A 17,828-nucleotide genomic window follows, 5' to 3' on the forward strand; every position below is an offset into this window, starting at 1 on the left:
ATGAGGTTTGCCCTATCAATGTGCCCTGTACAAACTCACGTGTGCTTTGTTCCCAAAATGAAATGACCTTGCTTTTTGGAATACCTGTATATGTGGATCATGCATTCCACATGTATAATGTCCATGTAGGGTACATCAGCACCAATAATCTTTTATATAAATTTACACAACTTAAATGGACATTTTGAAGTTCATACATGTACATAAACTTACTGGTACATGTACAAACGAGTAGACATTTTTTTAAGTGAACTCTACCAGGTGAAAAGAGAAGAGGAGTGTAAAACAAAGATAGTATAGCACTGCATAGATGGGGAACTCTGCCAAAAAAGTGTAATCACCGTGAGCACCTTTCCAGCAAGCGCACACACCTGCGTATTGCACGTTAATGCACAGGCGCAGGTACTAGGCACTAGCACCAGTAGGTGTGTCAGCAGGAATGTCATCTCCATCTCTGTCCGGCAATTCACTGTCAATGTTTAACATTGTGTACTGCTATTACATGTACAGGTACATGTATATGAGAATAAAATTGCATTAAATGCCTAACTTGGTGTTCTTGTTGATTGTTGTATTCATTTGCATGTGTGCCATTACGCTGTTTCTTTATTGAAAAAAATCACCGTTAATCAAAATCAAAATAGATGAAGCAGTGATGCACATCTCTTGGAGATATTGGTGGAGAATAGGGGAGCCTTCAACCTTTTGTCTTTCAAGAAAATAACCCACCGGTAGCCACTCCTTCCAATTTTTTGTCCTGATAAAAATGTACATGTATAACTGAAGACGATGGAAATGGACTTGTCTGGTTGCACCATTTGTATGTAACCATTTTTGCTGTCAATGTTTACTGATTGACAACCACAGGCACTGGTTTTTTCTCCTCAGTTCTCGTAGGGCTCATTTAAGGAATTAATTTTGTTTTAATTTAATATTTAACATAGACTGTTTTCCATTAAATACTGTTAATAATGAACCTTTATTACACCTGTTTCATGAACAAGATAAGCTAGATTTAGCCACTTTGTTCATTTTTAAGCCCTATAAAGGGCCATATGTCATTCCTTCTAATGCTATGACTTATGTACATGTACATCCGGGTACTTTTTCCAAACTTTGCTTGCTCAAATGGTGCCCAGGCAAATTACAACATTTTACACGTATTCACAGTAAAGTTTTCGATCTTGCACCCCTATGCGGCACAATATGATCTCTGGTGAAAACACATTGCTGTCTACTGAACTACATGTACATGTAAGTCATGTACATCTTGCATGTGAGTACAGTACCGATACCTGTAGGTAGGTCAGCATGTACCGGTATATCTAGGCCATGGACATGACATTTGGACAATAATCCAACATTGTGCTCTAGCTTCCAACTGCTTTTCCGTACATACATGTATGTTGTTCATGTACATTTATGTATATACATGTCATCACTATTTTCACAAAGAGACTTTTCTCACCAGAGAGTAAAACCTAGGTTTTTGAGAAAATTGCATAGGTTTGTGTCTTTTTCAAATGCATATTTCCCAGGATTAAGCATGCCATTGACTTAACCAACGCTACTTCATGAAAGAAGACACGTTAAATGGCACAAAACCACTAAATGATATTCATAGAAGTCCATTAAAATTGTTTATCTTGCCTCTTAAATTTGCCTCTTTGTGAAAACGTTAAAATTCTCTTGTGGAAACATGTGCTATTTTGCTATAGCATGTGCCAGGTGCAAAATTGTTACATTTCCGGCATCAAATTTGCCTCTTCATGAAAACGAGTTTGCCCATTTTTTTGCCCTTTATTGCTAACACTAAATGGAAGACAAATTTGCCCCAATTAGATTATCGTGATTTGGCTGATTCAGTAGATTTGGTAAAAATGATTACACCAAGTTGAAAGCATTGCATAACCAAGTTGTTTTTGCGCCAAAACAGAAATTTGACAAAATCATGATTTTGGGCCAAAGTGTTGCTTCATGAAAACGATGAGGATGTGCACAGTACAATGTACCTATAGGTGTGCACACACCTGGTAGGCTATTATAACCTGTTGGTGTCAAAGGCTTGAGTGCAGTGGTTAAGGGTTTTTCCATTTAATACTTTTCTTGCATACCAATACATTGACTGGATTACTGTGATTAAACAGAACTGCAGTACACTTACCCTCCCAGGGAAACTAAGAAATGAGCACCACTGGGCTACCTAAGAACACTTGAACACTTTATGTGTTACACCTAATACCTGCCCTCAGATTTCCTACAAGAACTCACAGATTAAATTACTTTCAAAAAAAAAATTGCCTAATTGCATTAAGCCAGTTCCACTGAAATGCTTTTATAGCCAGGAATATGATTTTTTTTGGAGGGGGGGAAAGATATATAGGTGTATATGCTCGTTGAAGTTGTGGTATGATAACGGTACCCGGTACATATCCAGTTGGTCAATAGTTCAGGCCTTCTGTGGGTCATGAGAGGTCACAACACAAACTGATTTTGATGGCACTGATTGGAAAACCAGTTTGAAATAAATGGACCGAACATATGTTGTATAATTTCTGTATTTCCTGTTCAAATTGATTATTTCCTGTGCTTACACGGTAGCTGCAGTGTTAGACAAGCATGCTATTCTTATTTGGAAATATGCAACATACATTGACATGGAAAGACTTGCTTACATTGACTCTACGTACATTGTTGATATCTTCTACACAAGTACATGTATATAACGGTACATGCAGTAGAAAACACTTGAAGGGAGAGCCTACTTGTGTAGATTATACATGTAGTTCATTAAATTACCCTGTCCATATCAAGCGCATATGGTACTGGTACATGCATTTGTACCCAATAGTCACAGCCAAAGCTAATCCTGTTAAAGACAATCTTGAAGGGAATTCCGTATTTGATTTACAAGGGGAAATCTGACCTTCGAAGAACCGTGAAGGAGCAGGTTTTTATTTAGTATCACTTATGAGTTCCTCATCTGAAGTCTTACACAGCATTTTGACAGTGATTTTTAACCCTAACCCTGAATCCTCCAATTTTAATGTGATCTTACACACACCTTAGGGAGTTAGGGTTAAAGCGAGATACATACATTGAATATTTATTGACTTCAAAGAGGAGCGAGAGGTACACATGTACATACTGGTGCAGGGACAAACTGTAGTAACCCAAATGACAGTCCTGCTGGTTGGACTGTAGACACACAGTAAAGTGCTGCAAATAACTAGTAGCTAACACAAATTGTAAAATAATTAGCACCTGGCCTTGACAGGGAACTTTCTGAGGGGTTAAGGCAGTTAACCTGTGGGTGCCTTGAATTAGTTGGGGGCATAACAGCCAAATTGGAAGGCACAAAGGCTAATTGCACAAGAAATTTAGTTGGTCATGAATTTATACATGTATGCTCATAAAGCATTAAAAAGGTCCTACTGTTTGAACTATAGTTTGTTAAAATTAGGAATGCAGATAATGACTTCAAAGTTGCAGGAAAATTACGCCTTTCTTTTTTGGAAAAAAGACACAGCTAGTGTTGTCCAAGTGTACTTTGACTTCAAAATAAATCCATGAAAATGGAAAATGTTGTGTTAAAATTAGGAATGCAGATAATGACTTCAAAGTTGCAGGAAAATTACGCCTTTCTTTTTTGGAAAAAAGACACAGCTAGTGTTGTCCAAGTGTACTTTGACTTCAAAATAAATCCATGAAAATGGAAAATGTTGTGTACTCAAACAGAAGAATTTTAAGCAAATTTTACATTGCATATTTTGTTAGTTTCAATCATTTTCAATGACTGTTTGACAGTTCCTCTATTATGAGAGATGATACTGGCCAAAATGCCAGAAGTGGACACTTGAATGGGCAGGGGAATTCGGGCATCAGCCAGTTCCAAACAACCTGCTGAACAGTGTAGTGGCTATAGCATGTGATTCCACAGTCCTGGACAAAATTGTTGGAACACTTGGCAGTATAGCCATACGCTCTCCAGTGAACTCCCGTGGTCAGAGCCAGAGCACAGTCCATGCGCGTAGACCCAACATTGAAAGGGGATCTAGTAGGGGTTGGGGGCCCAACAAGATTTTTCCAGGATTGTCTGAATTGGTTCATAGTTGTGTATGTGAATACCATGCCATTCAAGAGGTGTGTCATGTAGCGTCGCTTTTAGAAAACACAAGTTGAAAATATGAAGATTTATTATGGCCAGGCTGCATCGTAGAATTAAAGAAGGGAATATCAATACCTATTTTTGTATTGTGTAACCACAGCAAAGTGTGGTATTAGGAGCCAAGTCCTATGGGGAAAAGAATCTGAAGTCATTTTTAGGGGTGCAATTACAAGGCATGATGTATGCTTCACAGACTTTATGTTTGTAGGAGTGCATTGTATACAATGCACTATAGCATTTTGCAGGTTTTCAGTTCAAAATAGACTTCTTTTTTAAACATGAAGTTTCCATTTGGGTCTGGACACACCATAAAATCGTGTGGGATTTTTGTTTTGTAGTTATTCTGTCATTTTGCTGAGCAATTCAATGATGATCCGTGAAAACCCTAAAAAAAGAAGGGGAGAGACTCAAGTTCTTTAATGATGTGTAGTGGTTCACCGTTGGCAGTGCACCTTATGCATCGTGTGCGCGCGCCCTATTATTTTAGCGTGTGCTATGTGTTCTGTTGGGTGAGGATGGAGAAATGCAATCATTTGAGTGTGAATTCAACACATTTGATGTTATTGCAAGTTTATAGTGATAAAATTAGATTTGGCCAGTGGCGGAAATGGTTGGCGCACTCTTAGTTACCGGTACCAGACCCTCCCCACACACACATACACGTGTATATGTAAACTGGCATGCGTAAACTCAGACAATCCTGGACAAAATTGTTTGGACACTTGGCAATATAGCCATATGCTCTCTAGCAACCTCCCCCCCCCCACTCTTGTGGTGGATGTTGTCATATCCAGCTGGAGTGCAGACCACCAAGCCTAGACCCTACATTGAAAGGGGGTCTGGGGGTTGGAGGCTCAACAAGATTTGTCCAGGATTGTAGCTGTACTGTGTCAAAATATTTCTAAAATTAAATACTGAATAACATGTTTTATGTTGGGAATAAACACACTGCAAGTATTCAGTGCATGTTTCTTGGGTCCTCTGTAAATTTATTAACAAGATTACTGGTCTACAGAGTTGGCTCCCCTAATCAGATCCTAAGCCCTCTGTAATTTGATCTACTTCACAGCACTCTTCATGGGATCTAGCATTACTGCTGCAATACACATCCCTTTGGACTATCCTAAGTTGTCTATTTTCTCCGGGCCAAATTGAGATCCGTCAATACCTGTTTGCCAGGAGGTAAATGTAATAAATAGTGCAGTCCCTAGCCAGGGCATGGACCTAAACCTTGGCCCATTGTAATTCCACACAAATTTCAAGAGTTGCTACCTTGCCCTACTGAGTTCAGGAGGGAAAATAAGGTTTTTACCATAGCCAAATTGGAATGTGACTTTAGGTGCTTCTGTACAGAATCCTGTTTATATCAGCTTAAAATTCCAAAAGTGTATCAAAATTATCAAGATAGGATTCTTTTGTCATTTGTGTATACAGAGTATCCTCTCGATGTTTTGAGGCACAACATTTTCTTCATTTTGTCAAATCAATTAGAACACTAATGTGTGCAGCATTTAAACTGCATGTTAAAGTGTAGTTATATAATTTAGATAAGTTGACGGTGTATGGTTATTTTAAGAATTAAAAACAAGTTTGCTGCATTTGATAGTGTTTTTTCTTTATATGCAAACCAGAAAAATGCATCAGCTTCTAATTTATAACCTATCTATACCTGTCACAGTAGTGCACCTGCCGGATGTGCACATTTCAGGGGTGTAATATGTGAGGATTTTTTTGGATTCCAGATTTTGATCCCGAACTTGTGGATTGTAGATTAACTACATGTATATTGTATTCATGTTTTGTTACCTTTTGGCAATTAGGAGAGAGAGCAAGATTCACATACTGTACTGGTATGTGGTTGTCCTCCCACACATTAAGTGACATTTCTTCCCTGTTTCTTTCATTTAACAAAACAAAATACATACATGTGCATGTACCAGTACATGTGTAACATACATACAGGTACCGGTACAGCCCAAAAATGAGCTGCCCTATAAAGCTTTGTAATAGTGTGGGAAATATTAAACTCTGAATTAGATAATGTGGGCATGGCCTGGTCACTTACCACCATTAGACATTTTTGTGGCAGAAAGTTACATGGAAAACTGTAACTGCATGGCTATATGATGTATTTATTCATCTGTCTAGTTGCGTGATGGAACTGTGATGGAACTGTGACTGCCCAACCAGATATCATTCCATCTAATTTGTTTTGCTCCCTCGGTTTGCACTTGTACTGGCATGTCAGAATCCCAGTACTGTAACCTCCTATGACATTAAAGTAAATTGAGTTAGTGCATGTAACTTAATTTATGCCATTCGTTAAGCCCCCTAACGAATTAACTGCTATTGATTTGTTTTTCCACTGCTGCTGATGATTAATTAACCAGCAGTCTGTGCAGTGTGGCAATCTTGTTAGTTTACATACCCTTGTACATGTATTAAGTATTGAGTTACTGTTCATGGTAGTCCTGTTTATTTAAATACATGTACCAGTAGCACAGTGAGGATGATTAAAAGTTGGTCAATATGATCTCCATGATGTCTTATCAGGAGGAGGGGGGACCAACATGTGGACATTCCTCTGTGGACTAAAGCATGCACATGTCTTGGCCAAGCAAACCCATTGTGTACTACACAAAGAACAAATGGCCATGTACCACTCATGGTACTGTATTAAATAAAAGTGACATCTGCTCATCTGCAGGGGGCAAATTTCATAGAGCTGCTTAAGCATAAGATTTGCTTATGCCCAGAAAACCTTGCTTGATAAATCAGGTTACCAGCCAAAAGTCCATTTGATGTACATGTATATTGTCTTGGGATCATATTTAACTGTCTTTTGGTTAGCATGACAATTAGATAGAGTTTGAACTGGTAACCTTTGTTTCTTTGAGCAAGGTTTTTTCATGCTTAAGCAAATATTGTGCTTAAGCAGCTCTGTGAAATTGTACCCAGTCCTAGTTACATGTGCATGTACTGCTACATGTATACATGCATGCATTGCGGGCATTGGTTAAGCCAGGCACCCAGCTACAGTGTACATGTATAATGCAACAGAAAATACTGTGAACGGAAACGTTTTTTCTCCCATCAGGTTCTAAAACCAATCATATTGAATCTACAGATTTCGTTTAAATAACTATTACATGTACATGTAAATATTAGGTCTCAGATGATACATTTCAGAATAAAACTAAAATGTTAAAAAAGCATTTCTAATCAATAAATTGTTTTTGTCCGTGGGTTTTACAGCGCGATCCCACTTGAATGGGGAAAAGGTGGATCTTGATCCAGCATTTTGGTGTGATCGTTATTTTACCGCAACGAAACCGCAAATCGCATTCCCACTAGCGCTTGATCCACCTTTTCGGACGGAAATGTCGAGCCTGAAAGGTCACTTAGTTCGGTATTGCACATGTGCTAGCTTGCTGAGCGCGCGCTCTGTGGCAGTGTGGAGTGCTGGGGCGGCATGCTTGTGACCCTGCGGTGTTTGGGTGCAGAGTTCTACTGACGTGATGACCTTGAATCGGACCGAATGTTCAGCCTAGTACGTTGTCTCTTAAAACTTTGCTTCCGTTTTTGATACTCTGTCACACGTTGCGGGCTCTACACTAACACGGAATTAGTTTTTGATGGAAAGCAAGTGAAATTACACAAATGAAAAAGGTTGAGAAAGGGACGAATGCGCAACGAAAATTGTGAAAGGGCAATGCACACATCGCGGCACATCGCGGCATGCATGCATTGCGCATGCGTGGTGACACATTTTGCTAGCCCGTAGTTCAGCAGTTGTTTATTGTGCATGCTGTGCACGTTAAAAATTTCACATTAGCTACACGCCAAAAAATGTATTTCTGTGTTTATCAGACCGCAAAAGTTTCGCACGGATGGATGTTGACAGGTCAAATTGCCAGATCAGATCCACCTTTTGCGTTCCCATCTGATCGTGATCCGCCAATTGCAGGATCTGATCCACCAATTGGGGGATCTGTATCCTGCTCCAGAGGAGGATCAAGAAAAGTGGATTTGATCCTGATCCATCTTATAACGGTTAGCGTTCCCACTACACACAATTGCCGGATCTGATCCACCAATTGGGGGATCTGATCCACCAATTGGGGGATCTGTATCCTGCTCCAGAGGAGGATCAAGAAAAGTGGATTTGATCCTGATCCATCTTATAACAGTTAGCATTCCCACTACACACAATTGCCGGATCTGATCCACCAATTGGGGGATCTGATCCACCAATTGGGGGATCTGATCCACCAATTGGGGGATCTGTATCCTGCTCCAGAGGAGGATCAAGAAAGGTGGATCTGATCCTGATCCACCTTGTAACGGTTAGCGTTCCCACTACACACAATTGCCGGATCTGATCCACCAATTGGGGGATCTGTATCCTGCTCCAGAGGAGGATCAAGAAAGGTGGATCTGATCCTGATCCACCTTATAACGGTTAGCGTTCCCACTACACACAATTGCAGGATCTGATCCACCAATTGGGGGGTCTGATCCACCAATTGGGGGATCTGATCCACCAATTGGGGGATCTGTATCCTGCTCCAGAGGAGGATCAAGAAAGGTGGATCTGATCCTGATCTACCTTATAACGGTTAGCGTTCCCACTACACACAATTGCCGGATCTGATCCACCAATTGGCGATTTATTCATTGTCATGCTCATACAGTGTAATATTGTAGTTTCATACATGTAGCAAGGTAAAAGAGAAAATTACCAAATTGGTCATTTCTTTTGTAAGAAAAAACTTGCAAAAGGTCAATGTATACAGAGGTAACTGGCCATTTATGGGAAGCATTGATATATCTACCATGGTGGCACTAACCCATAGTTATTAGTATGAGCCTGGTAAAGTACATGCACTCTGTTATTGTTACCAGTCTTTTCTGATTATTGTTCAGCACCAAAGCCGTCAGCTTTGAATGAAACTTCAACAAGATTTGGCCATTCCTTTGTTAATCAAAGTTGTAGTGGAGAAAAGCACTGAAAATCTCTCTTGAAATCTGGAGTTTTTACAGGGCAAATTCTATTTCTTTCACAGTTGCAAGCAGACTACATGTACCTTGTCAGAGGAGATGTCGAGAATACTCACTCAGTTTCTGGTTGGCTTCACTCCTTGAATGAAATTGTAAATAATCAGTCAAGTGGAGTGATGTCATACGTGTATGGTTCATTTGAATTTTACACTGAGGGAAAGTGTTGATTGCGTGTATCATCTTGGTTTTGCATTGGCCTTAAATGCGCTGTTGGATGATGAGATATACTGTACATGCACATTGTGCCTTGCTGTTTCTGTTTCTCTTGTCAGAAACCACGAGCATGCTGACTGGCATTCTTAGTGCTTGTCATTTTGTTTAGGTTCCCTGTCTTGTTCTCTGAATCAGTCGTTTTCAACTTGTTGCTTTCACTGCTGTGTGGTATCACATTTTGCCACTTACATGTACATGTGTACCCTTTTTATGAAGGATTTGTTAAGTCTCTCTGTTACCCTGTCATTACTGTACATGAAACTTTCTGTCCTCCAAAAGTCAATAGTTTAATTGACAAAGTGAACACATTTACAGTGGAATTGGAATGCCGCTATAACGAACATGCCAGGGTCCACACTAAATGTTCAGTAAGGCGGTCGTTTGGTATAGCGAAATTTACTGCCGAACGTTTCGTTGCCATGTTGCCAGAGCGCCCTCTCTTGTCTAACTGAAGTGCATCCTCTTATGATACCATGGTTCACTGTTTTCGTGATGTTTTGCCGTTGCATTCACGTTTAAAGTTTCTAAAAATGTATCTGTTAATTATTTTTGTTTTTATTAAATCTTAAGTTACAAAACTGATTTCTGGTTTAAACCTAAACGTTGTGAAGCTACCGCTCAGGATCGATCGCTGATGCATGCTGGGGCCAATTTCTTGGCTGTGTATGAGCGGTGCCCTCTTTAGACTAATGTTGCAATGCCACAGCGGATTTCTTCCTCACCTGATCACGTAAAGTCGCAAAACCAGTGTCCATTCAATACTGTTAGCAGATTAACTGTGCGTGCCCTGGCCATCACTACAAGACGACTTTGAACAAGTGCGGATCAATGTACCCATTTTTGTCAGCTAGCTAATTACAATTAACTCTTCAACAACTAGTGGCTTTCCCTTCTAATCCTTGGGGAAATAATGGCAAATTGTCACGTTCCAACATAAAAAACCTGACTGTTTTATCAAGTTGACGTTTGGTAATTACAAACGGCAACTGCATAGTGTTTGATATGTTTTGTGCACAAATTATTGGGAGCCAAGGACGATGTTCGGTACAGCTGAATGTTCGGTATAGCAGCGTTCCAATGTATTACCGTAAAGTATTTAGTGTGCGAAACTGCAAACATGCTGTCTTTAAATCTGTTTCCAGTGTATGTGTTGTTGCAGTTAAATTGCTGGAGTTAAAAAAAGTGTTAGTAATTAACCAGAATAACATTGAAATAGTTTCTTTTGTACATGTACCTCATTCTGAAACATTTGCTGTACATGTTCATTCAAGTTTCATTTTAACATTTGCAGTGTGTGTATCATTCATGAATAAAAATCACAAAATATGGAGGCCCTGACGTTTCGATCCTAGCACAATCTTTCTCAAAGGCAAAATGACAAGTAGACAGGGACAAACAAGGGAATTGGGAATCAACCAAGCATGGATGAATGCAGGAGGACAAAAGGAAAGGTCATGCTGGAAGCTTGATAGAGGGGCAAGGCTGCTCTGTGCCTGCTGCTCTGCCCTCGTGAAGAACGGACACACAACTCCCCCATCAGTGAGATTTGTACGAACCAAGAGCAATTTCTCCTGCATGGGCAAACACTATCTACCTGTACATGGTAAAGCTATGGGCACTCACATACATGTACATGTAGTTCCCTCCTTTGTTTGCTTCTTAATGGGTAACCTTAAAGAGCGCATGCTTGCTTCAGCGCCATGCGGCCCTTGGATCTGGTGGAGATAACATTGATGATGTATTTTTCATCTGGACCAGTGACAGTGGCAGTCTAGACATCTTCATTAACCATATCAATTCTTTCCACAGGACAATTAAGTTCACTTCGGAATATTCCCTCCATCAAGCAAACTTTCATAATGTCAGCATCCAGAAAGAGAACAACTGTATGACTGTCACCCTTGACACTGCAAGACTGGTATAGCATACAGCCAAGCACTCAGGCTGAGACATGTTTGTTCTAATGATTAAGATTTCTATTGTCATACACAGGAACTGAAGAGGCATTTGATTGTAAGGGAACAGAGCTATCACCAGGTTCAACGCTCTATCAATAGGGCCTGCTCCATCCCTAGAAGTCTTTCTCCCAAGGAGAAGACCCCCCCATGAAGAAACCATCCCCAGGGTTCCCTTATCACCACTTTTCACCCGCATCTTCCTCCCCTCCGCAAAATAATCAGTGACAATCATCATATCCTCCACACTTCAGAGCGCCTAGCCAGTGCCGTCCCAGACACCCCACTTGTTGCTTATAGGCATCCCCACAACCTACAGGACCTGATTGTTTGGGCAGAGGCCCTCCTCCCCTTAGATACCCTTCCCGTTCCCAGCATAGCACTTTCAGGTGTGAATCTATCAGATGTGTTGTTTGCCAGAACCATGTCCTGGAATCAGATACACTCTCTGGACACTCCTCCGGTACTACCCATAGGACCAAAGGTACTCACTTCAATGGGGATAAGCTTTGGATCAAATGCTTCTGCACCAAACAACCCCATGGCCTTAACATCCAAGAGGGAAACTACTAATTAACACTCCTTTCTTTCCCTCGCCTTTGTCTGCTGATTTTACCCCCCTTCCCACTTGGGTCCAGTTCACACTGTGAAATTTGGATCGGTTAAGATAGGGTTAAATGTTGTTTCTCGGTTAAAATGTATTCCGCCCTGATTTTAACCCCATTTTAACTGCATAGATCAAGCCAAAACTGTCACCCCATTTAACAGTGTTTCAACTGAACCGTGATATCGACGCGTGATATCGAAGGCAAGCTTTTCTGCATGTGCACGGGCTGGGTCGGTAAAAAGGTACACAGGGGCAGATGTGGACGGACATGAACATCCATGTTCATGCATAGTCAGTAAGGATGGCATCCCTATACAGAAACCACTCGTGCTCATCATTTTGACAAAACAGGTGTTCACTTTGTCATTGGTTGTTTAAAATGTCTGTTCATGGGTCATTTTTGCTTGGTGGAGAGTGCTTTTGTGTGTGAGACTTATGACCAGCCTTATGTTTGGACCAAATGACTTGCGACCTGAATGGGACTGTTACCAAATGACTTGTGGCTTGAAATGGACTTGCAAAATGTGACTTGCTACAGTCTCACCTGCACTGTATTGGTTTTAGTCCTCACAGGCATTTCATCTGCACCCCACCATGGTGGGTCCAACAACATCCATCACTTTTTAAAGTGTCATGCATGCAGTGTTTTTACAGTAGAAGTTTACCAACACTAAGGGTCTGGCAATGGATCCAGGCTATTGGTTCCCACATGTATTAATACCTGTGAATGGACAGTACCAGTACTAAAGGTTAGGATTTGGAGAGTGACTGTGCACATAGGCCTCACTAGGCCTAGGGTATTTTGTAAGGATATTGGAGATGCATGTAATGCCTTTGATTACTCAGTGTCCTTAAATTGATGGGCAAATAGTGCAAGTGGATGGGTTCAATTCAATCCTTCGTTTTAAGAAAATCCATGAGATCTGTACATGTAAATGGCTCTCCCAAATCTCCCAGGAGAGCAAATCACTCTCCTTAAAACAGACCAATTAATAGAAGTACAAAAAGCAGTCAGACAATTGTTATACCCTAGGGGTCCATTGTTTCCAGTTTTTCCGATGGTTTCTAATGGTCTTTTTTAAATTGATTTATATAATTCTGTTGACACTTAAATCCTCTCTGTACTTGTTTCTTTTTTATTGAACCAGAATTTTTATGTTTGCAAATAACAAAATACACTATCAAACAAAGTTTCGACCTACAAATCAACCCAGTTTTTCACATCCCAATTTTGAAAACAATTAAATATTAGTGGAAGTAAACCTTTTCCATCCTGCTTTTAGCATTTTTTCACTGAAAACAGTGGCCATCATTTTGAAAAGGCTAGAATTTTTCCACCTGTGGAACATCCCATATTGAACACTTTGTTTGGACGACATGGTCATGACAGATGGAAAGTTTGGGAAAATGTAAAACCTACATGCACATGGAAACACGACAGTATTTATGTGTGATTAGTGTCTGTCCTGTTGGGGGATTTCCTGAGCAAATTCAGTGGGCACACATGCTGTACATGTATATACATGTACTCGTACCGGTACAGAGCAAGGTTTTTGTGATGATCAAAAGCTTATGGCACATTGCTTTCTGCCTAAGCGCCTCGTAAAAAAGATCATTACAAATTTTCTCTCTTGTCATTCAAAACTTTTTAGCCGACCAATAAAGCATGTAACAGATAGTACCAAGTACAGCGAAACTGGTTCTTGCTGTGTGCAACATACACTGTATGTACATGTAAGTGTGGGATGTACACGTACAGTACATGTGCTGTACATGTACCATAGGGCTGGTTAGCCAGTCTGGGCACAGGCCGCCTTCTATCACATCATATTTATGCAATCACCATGTGTATAGTTTATTCTTGGCAGAATAAATGTGGAATCGTACATTATATATATACATTGTAACACACTGTCCTTTTTTTGGTAATGTTATCCACTGGTTTGTGTCCTATCATTAATTATTATTATATTTGTAAAGAGCCCTTAGGTTGCGCTCCTAAAAATCATGCACTTGTGTACATGTACTATGCTGTACTGTACGTGTACCAATGTTACTGCAGTCTGAATCTACACCCACCGTTTAAAAGAAAAAACTTCTACTCATAAGTACTGATGTCATAGAATTTGACAGGATACTAATTGTATTGTACCAGTATTTTATGTACACATGCGGTACCCTGACTGAAGGTGCCTGGTAACCAAGGGGAGTGCAAGGCTTGCACTGTTGATTCAAAACAGTGGTCTGACAGAAAATAAATGCAGAAGTACTGTCCCAGTAGTTCTTCATGCAACCTTTTCTTATCGTGGGTTATCAGTACAGTGTGCCCTACAGAATTTGGTAGACAGTGTCAACAAAAAAATGTCAGAGTTTGTTAAATCAGGTTTTGATGAATAGACACACAAAGTTAATCTGTGTGCTGGCAGTGATGTCCACGCGTGCATGTACAGTACCAGTACAACATGTATGCACGATTGTGTTGTCCAGTAAGTTTTCAGTAGAACTGTTATAAATCATTTACAGGGAATTCTTTTTAGTTACAGTTGTTCACTTAGAATAGTTTCACAGTTTTTTGAACTGTTACTTGATTGAATGGTAGAATGGCTTCTTGCTATCACATTCTCACCAGTAGATCTTTTTTTATAATGCTTCCTAGACTGGTAACAGAATTAAGCCTTCAACTATCCCAGCAATCAAATCCTTTTAAAAAGAATAAAGGATTAAGTGCAAATGTAGATTAATTCTAACTGAAACGAATTACATTTTTGAATAGTTGGTTTTCAAATCTTTGTAAAATTACTACTAGGTATATGCCAAAATTGTTCATTTTTAAACAGAAACGATAAATTGATGATGAACAGTTTCCAAGTGATGCATTACAGTGCCCAGACCAAACCAATCTTTTATGGTAATACTTGATAGACTTCATTCTACCTGTTTGAAGTGTTATTACAGTCATTTTTAAGGACATAAATAATGTTCATGTTAACACACAAGTCATCCAACTTGAAACTTGCAAAAGTTCATGGATTTTTTTCCACAAATGAATGTTGTACAATGTACATGTATGATAGGCCTTCAAATTAATGTCTCACATAATAAGGATTTCTAAATATCAAGCACTTTACCCTGGACCCATCCTCATCTGAACCACTCATGACATTTCAAGCAATGAGCCTGCATATTGGCACTATATGCATAGCATGAAGGCTTGCTGTCAGAGTTGACACATGGATAGGACTACCTCCCCAATAGTGTGATTTGATTGGCACTGCATACATATTGACTCATCTTCCCCTTAACATTTACACTTTGTATTAGATCAGCCAGCCACTTTGGAGTGACAGATTTTGATGCTCTTATCATGAAAAGTACATGTTTGTGATGGGGTTGAAATGGCATGACTATTTGCTGGTCTGCTGGGGATGAGTGTAATGACAACGCTGCTTCAAATATGTTGTGTGCCATTATCCAAGTCATGGGGAGGATATAATTACTTCGGTACGACATCATGATCTGTTAGTATGTTTGCTTTCAAAGACCTTTTCTGTATCAAAACAAATTTTCATTGATTTTAGGGATGCAGGCATTATTCAGTTACTTAATTCACTGACATTTGAATTGATCAGTCACAATTTTCCTTTTCAATCAATTGAAACCCCCCTTTTTTAAGTAAGTTTTCAAATGCTGGAAGAGGAGGACTAAACATTCTTAAACCAAAATTCCTAAACATTCTCCAGCAAAAAAGTGGGACAAATGCAAAGTAGCCGTAAGGTTACAGTGGAAAGGCTCATACATGTGCATGTACCAGTATGAATGGATTACATGAATTCTCAACACTCGTAATCACTTGCTGTTGGGGAACCCCGTTTCGAGCACCATGGGTTTATACGCAGAGCCGGGGTGCCCGAAATACATGTAGGACAAAAGAGCTGGTCTGTGGAACAAAAGATCTGCTGCTGGGAATTGCCATCCTTTTACGGTTTGCATTTTTCAAAGGTAATCCATCACTGTTTTTAAACAGTATACCACTGCTTTGGGCATAGTGCGTCCATGGATTAGCACCGCGGCTGGAGAATGTTTGGGAAGTGCTCCAGGGCCTCATTGATGAGCGACACAGCACCGCTGCATGCTAATCCAGCCGCGTTTGAAAAGATGCCATTCTCATTTACTGGAGACAAAGGAAATTACTCAACACCTCACAATTCTGGACTCTCTTTACATGGTGGCAGACCTGGCTGAAATACTCAGGATTCAATGAAGGTTGCCTGTCAGCTTAGAGTAGCCGCCAAACAGTCTTTCATGTGGGTGTAAACATCCATTTAATAAAATAATGAATTTTTGAAGAATTTTGAGAACTGAAAATCTTGAACATCTCCTTTATGTGTGCACTGCATTTTTGAAAGCATCCGGCAGAAAGTGGTTAAAGCAATTTCACAAGATGAGCCACTGGCTTTTCTCATATTGTTAAAACTGCAAGAAAAATGCAAGGTCAGGACCATTCAGTCAGTTGAACCCTTTATCAATGGAAACATTAATCCAAAAATAATTGAAAATTTGTAGGCTTACTCATGTAAATTGTGATGTTGTTATTAAATGAAAAATTTGTATTCAAAGCAATCATCAATCTTAACTTCTTCCGTGAAATTGATATGTCTTTCTTGGAAAGTCTGGCTCATAATGATACTTGAGAGATCTGGACAGAAAAGGAAAGCATGTCGTGTTACTTAGTCAACTTATATTTTAAGAAAATAATTTACATTTATGTCCTTGGCTGATATTAAAATTACATTTAAGACCAACTCAGGAGAATGGACGTAACTAAGTCAGCTTTTATTCTTTAATTTCTAAAGTGTTAATTTCATCTTCACTATACGTGTACATGCTTTACACGTCTATATGTCTTTAAAGAACATGTAAGCTAAAAAGGAAATACATGTACATGTATTCTGTACATGAACATACATGTACATGGGAAGCTGGTTGGAATACATGTCCCGGTAGGCCGAGGTGCTGGTTGCTGTAGGTGCTATGGTACACTGCATTTCAGAAGAGCAAGGCTTACTTGTTTTTATGTAGCTAAAGAAAGTCACTCGATACATCATCAGAAAACAAACTTTTCAAAATCAAACATTTTATGAGTTTTGATTGAAATTGACCAAAGTAAAAATATTAACACCAGTACCCTATATGCATATTACAGTACTTACCAGTATATACATGTACATGTAATTGAGAAAGGGAAAATGGTTTGGTTATAAGCAATCTTGTTAAGATAAATGTTCCAGCTATTGCCGGTGAAATACTAAATTTGTTCCAGGAATCTGAAGTGGATTGTACAAATAGTTTGCAATTTGCAGACTTATAGTACATGTATTTTGAATAAAAACATTTCTGTTTAATGTGTTTATTTACTGCATTGTTTGATTGCAGGCAAGTGCGGAATGTCCCATCCATGTGCTCAGATCTGCAAAGATATTCCAGGCATGGAGCGGGTGAAGTGTGAGTGTGAATCTGGTCATATACTGGCTGCTAATGGCTTCCTATGCATTAGTGAAGAAGGTTAGTTAATAATAAAGTAAAAAGTTTTCCATGCTTACAATGTACATGTATTTTGTTTATATTTCCATCATTTTTCAAGTTGAGCCTTATTGCTACATCTCCTTCGATTGTATCCAATCGTTTTATGTGTGAAAGCTGTCTGAAACTGTGTTTGCAGTCAGTCTATAATTCTGTATTTTTTATTGATTCATTTTTTAAAAATATGTTTTCTATTAGTAGGGGTAATCTTTGGTCATTTTTGGACGCTGAAAGTTTTCTAAGA

The 17,828-nt window shown here is 39.4% G+C and overlaps 1 protein-coding gene across 1 annotated transcript in view; it reads left to right on the forward strand.

Moving 5' to 3' along the window:
* Positions 1-17,828, forward strand: part of LOC110980152 (pikachurin-like) — an 85,363-nt gene that overhangs the window by 2,902 nt on the left and 64,633 nt on the right. The window contains exon 2 of the mRNA XM_087144559.1: positions 17,438-17,566. Coding sequence (XP_087000685.1) covers positions 17,438-17,566 — 129 coding nt within the window. The remainder of the gene's footprint in view (positions 1-17,437; positions 17,567-17,828) is intronic.

Source organism: Acanthaster planci, linkage group LG12, assembly GCF_054643075.1.
Source record: "Acanthaster planci isolate LZ-2023a linkage group LG12, COTS_SCS, whole genome shotgun sequence".
In the NCBI taxonomy this organism is placed as follows: Eukaryota; Metazoa; Echinodermata; class Asteroidea; order Valvatida; family Acanthasteridae; genus Acanthaster; species Acanthaster planci.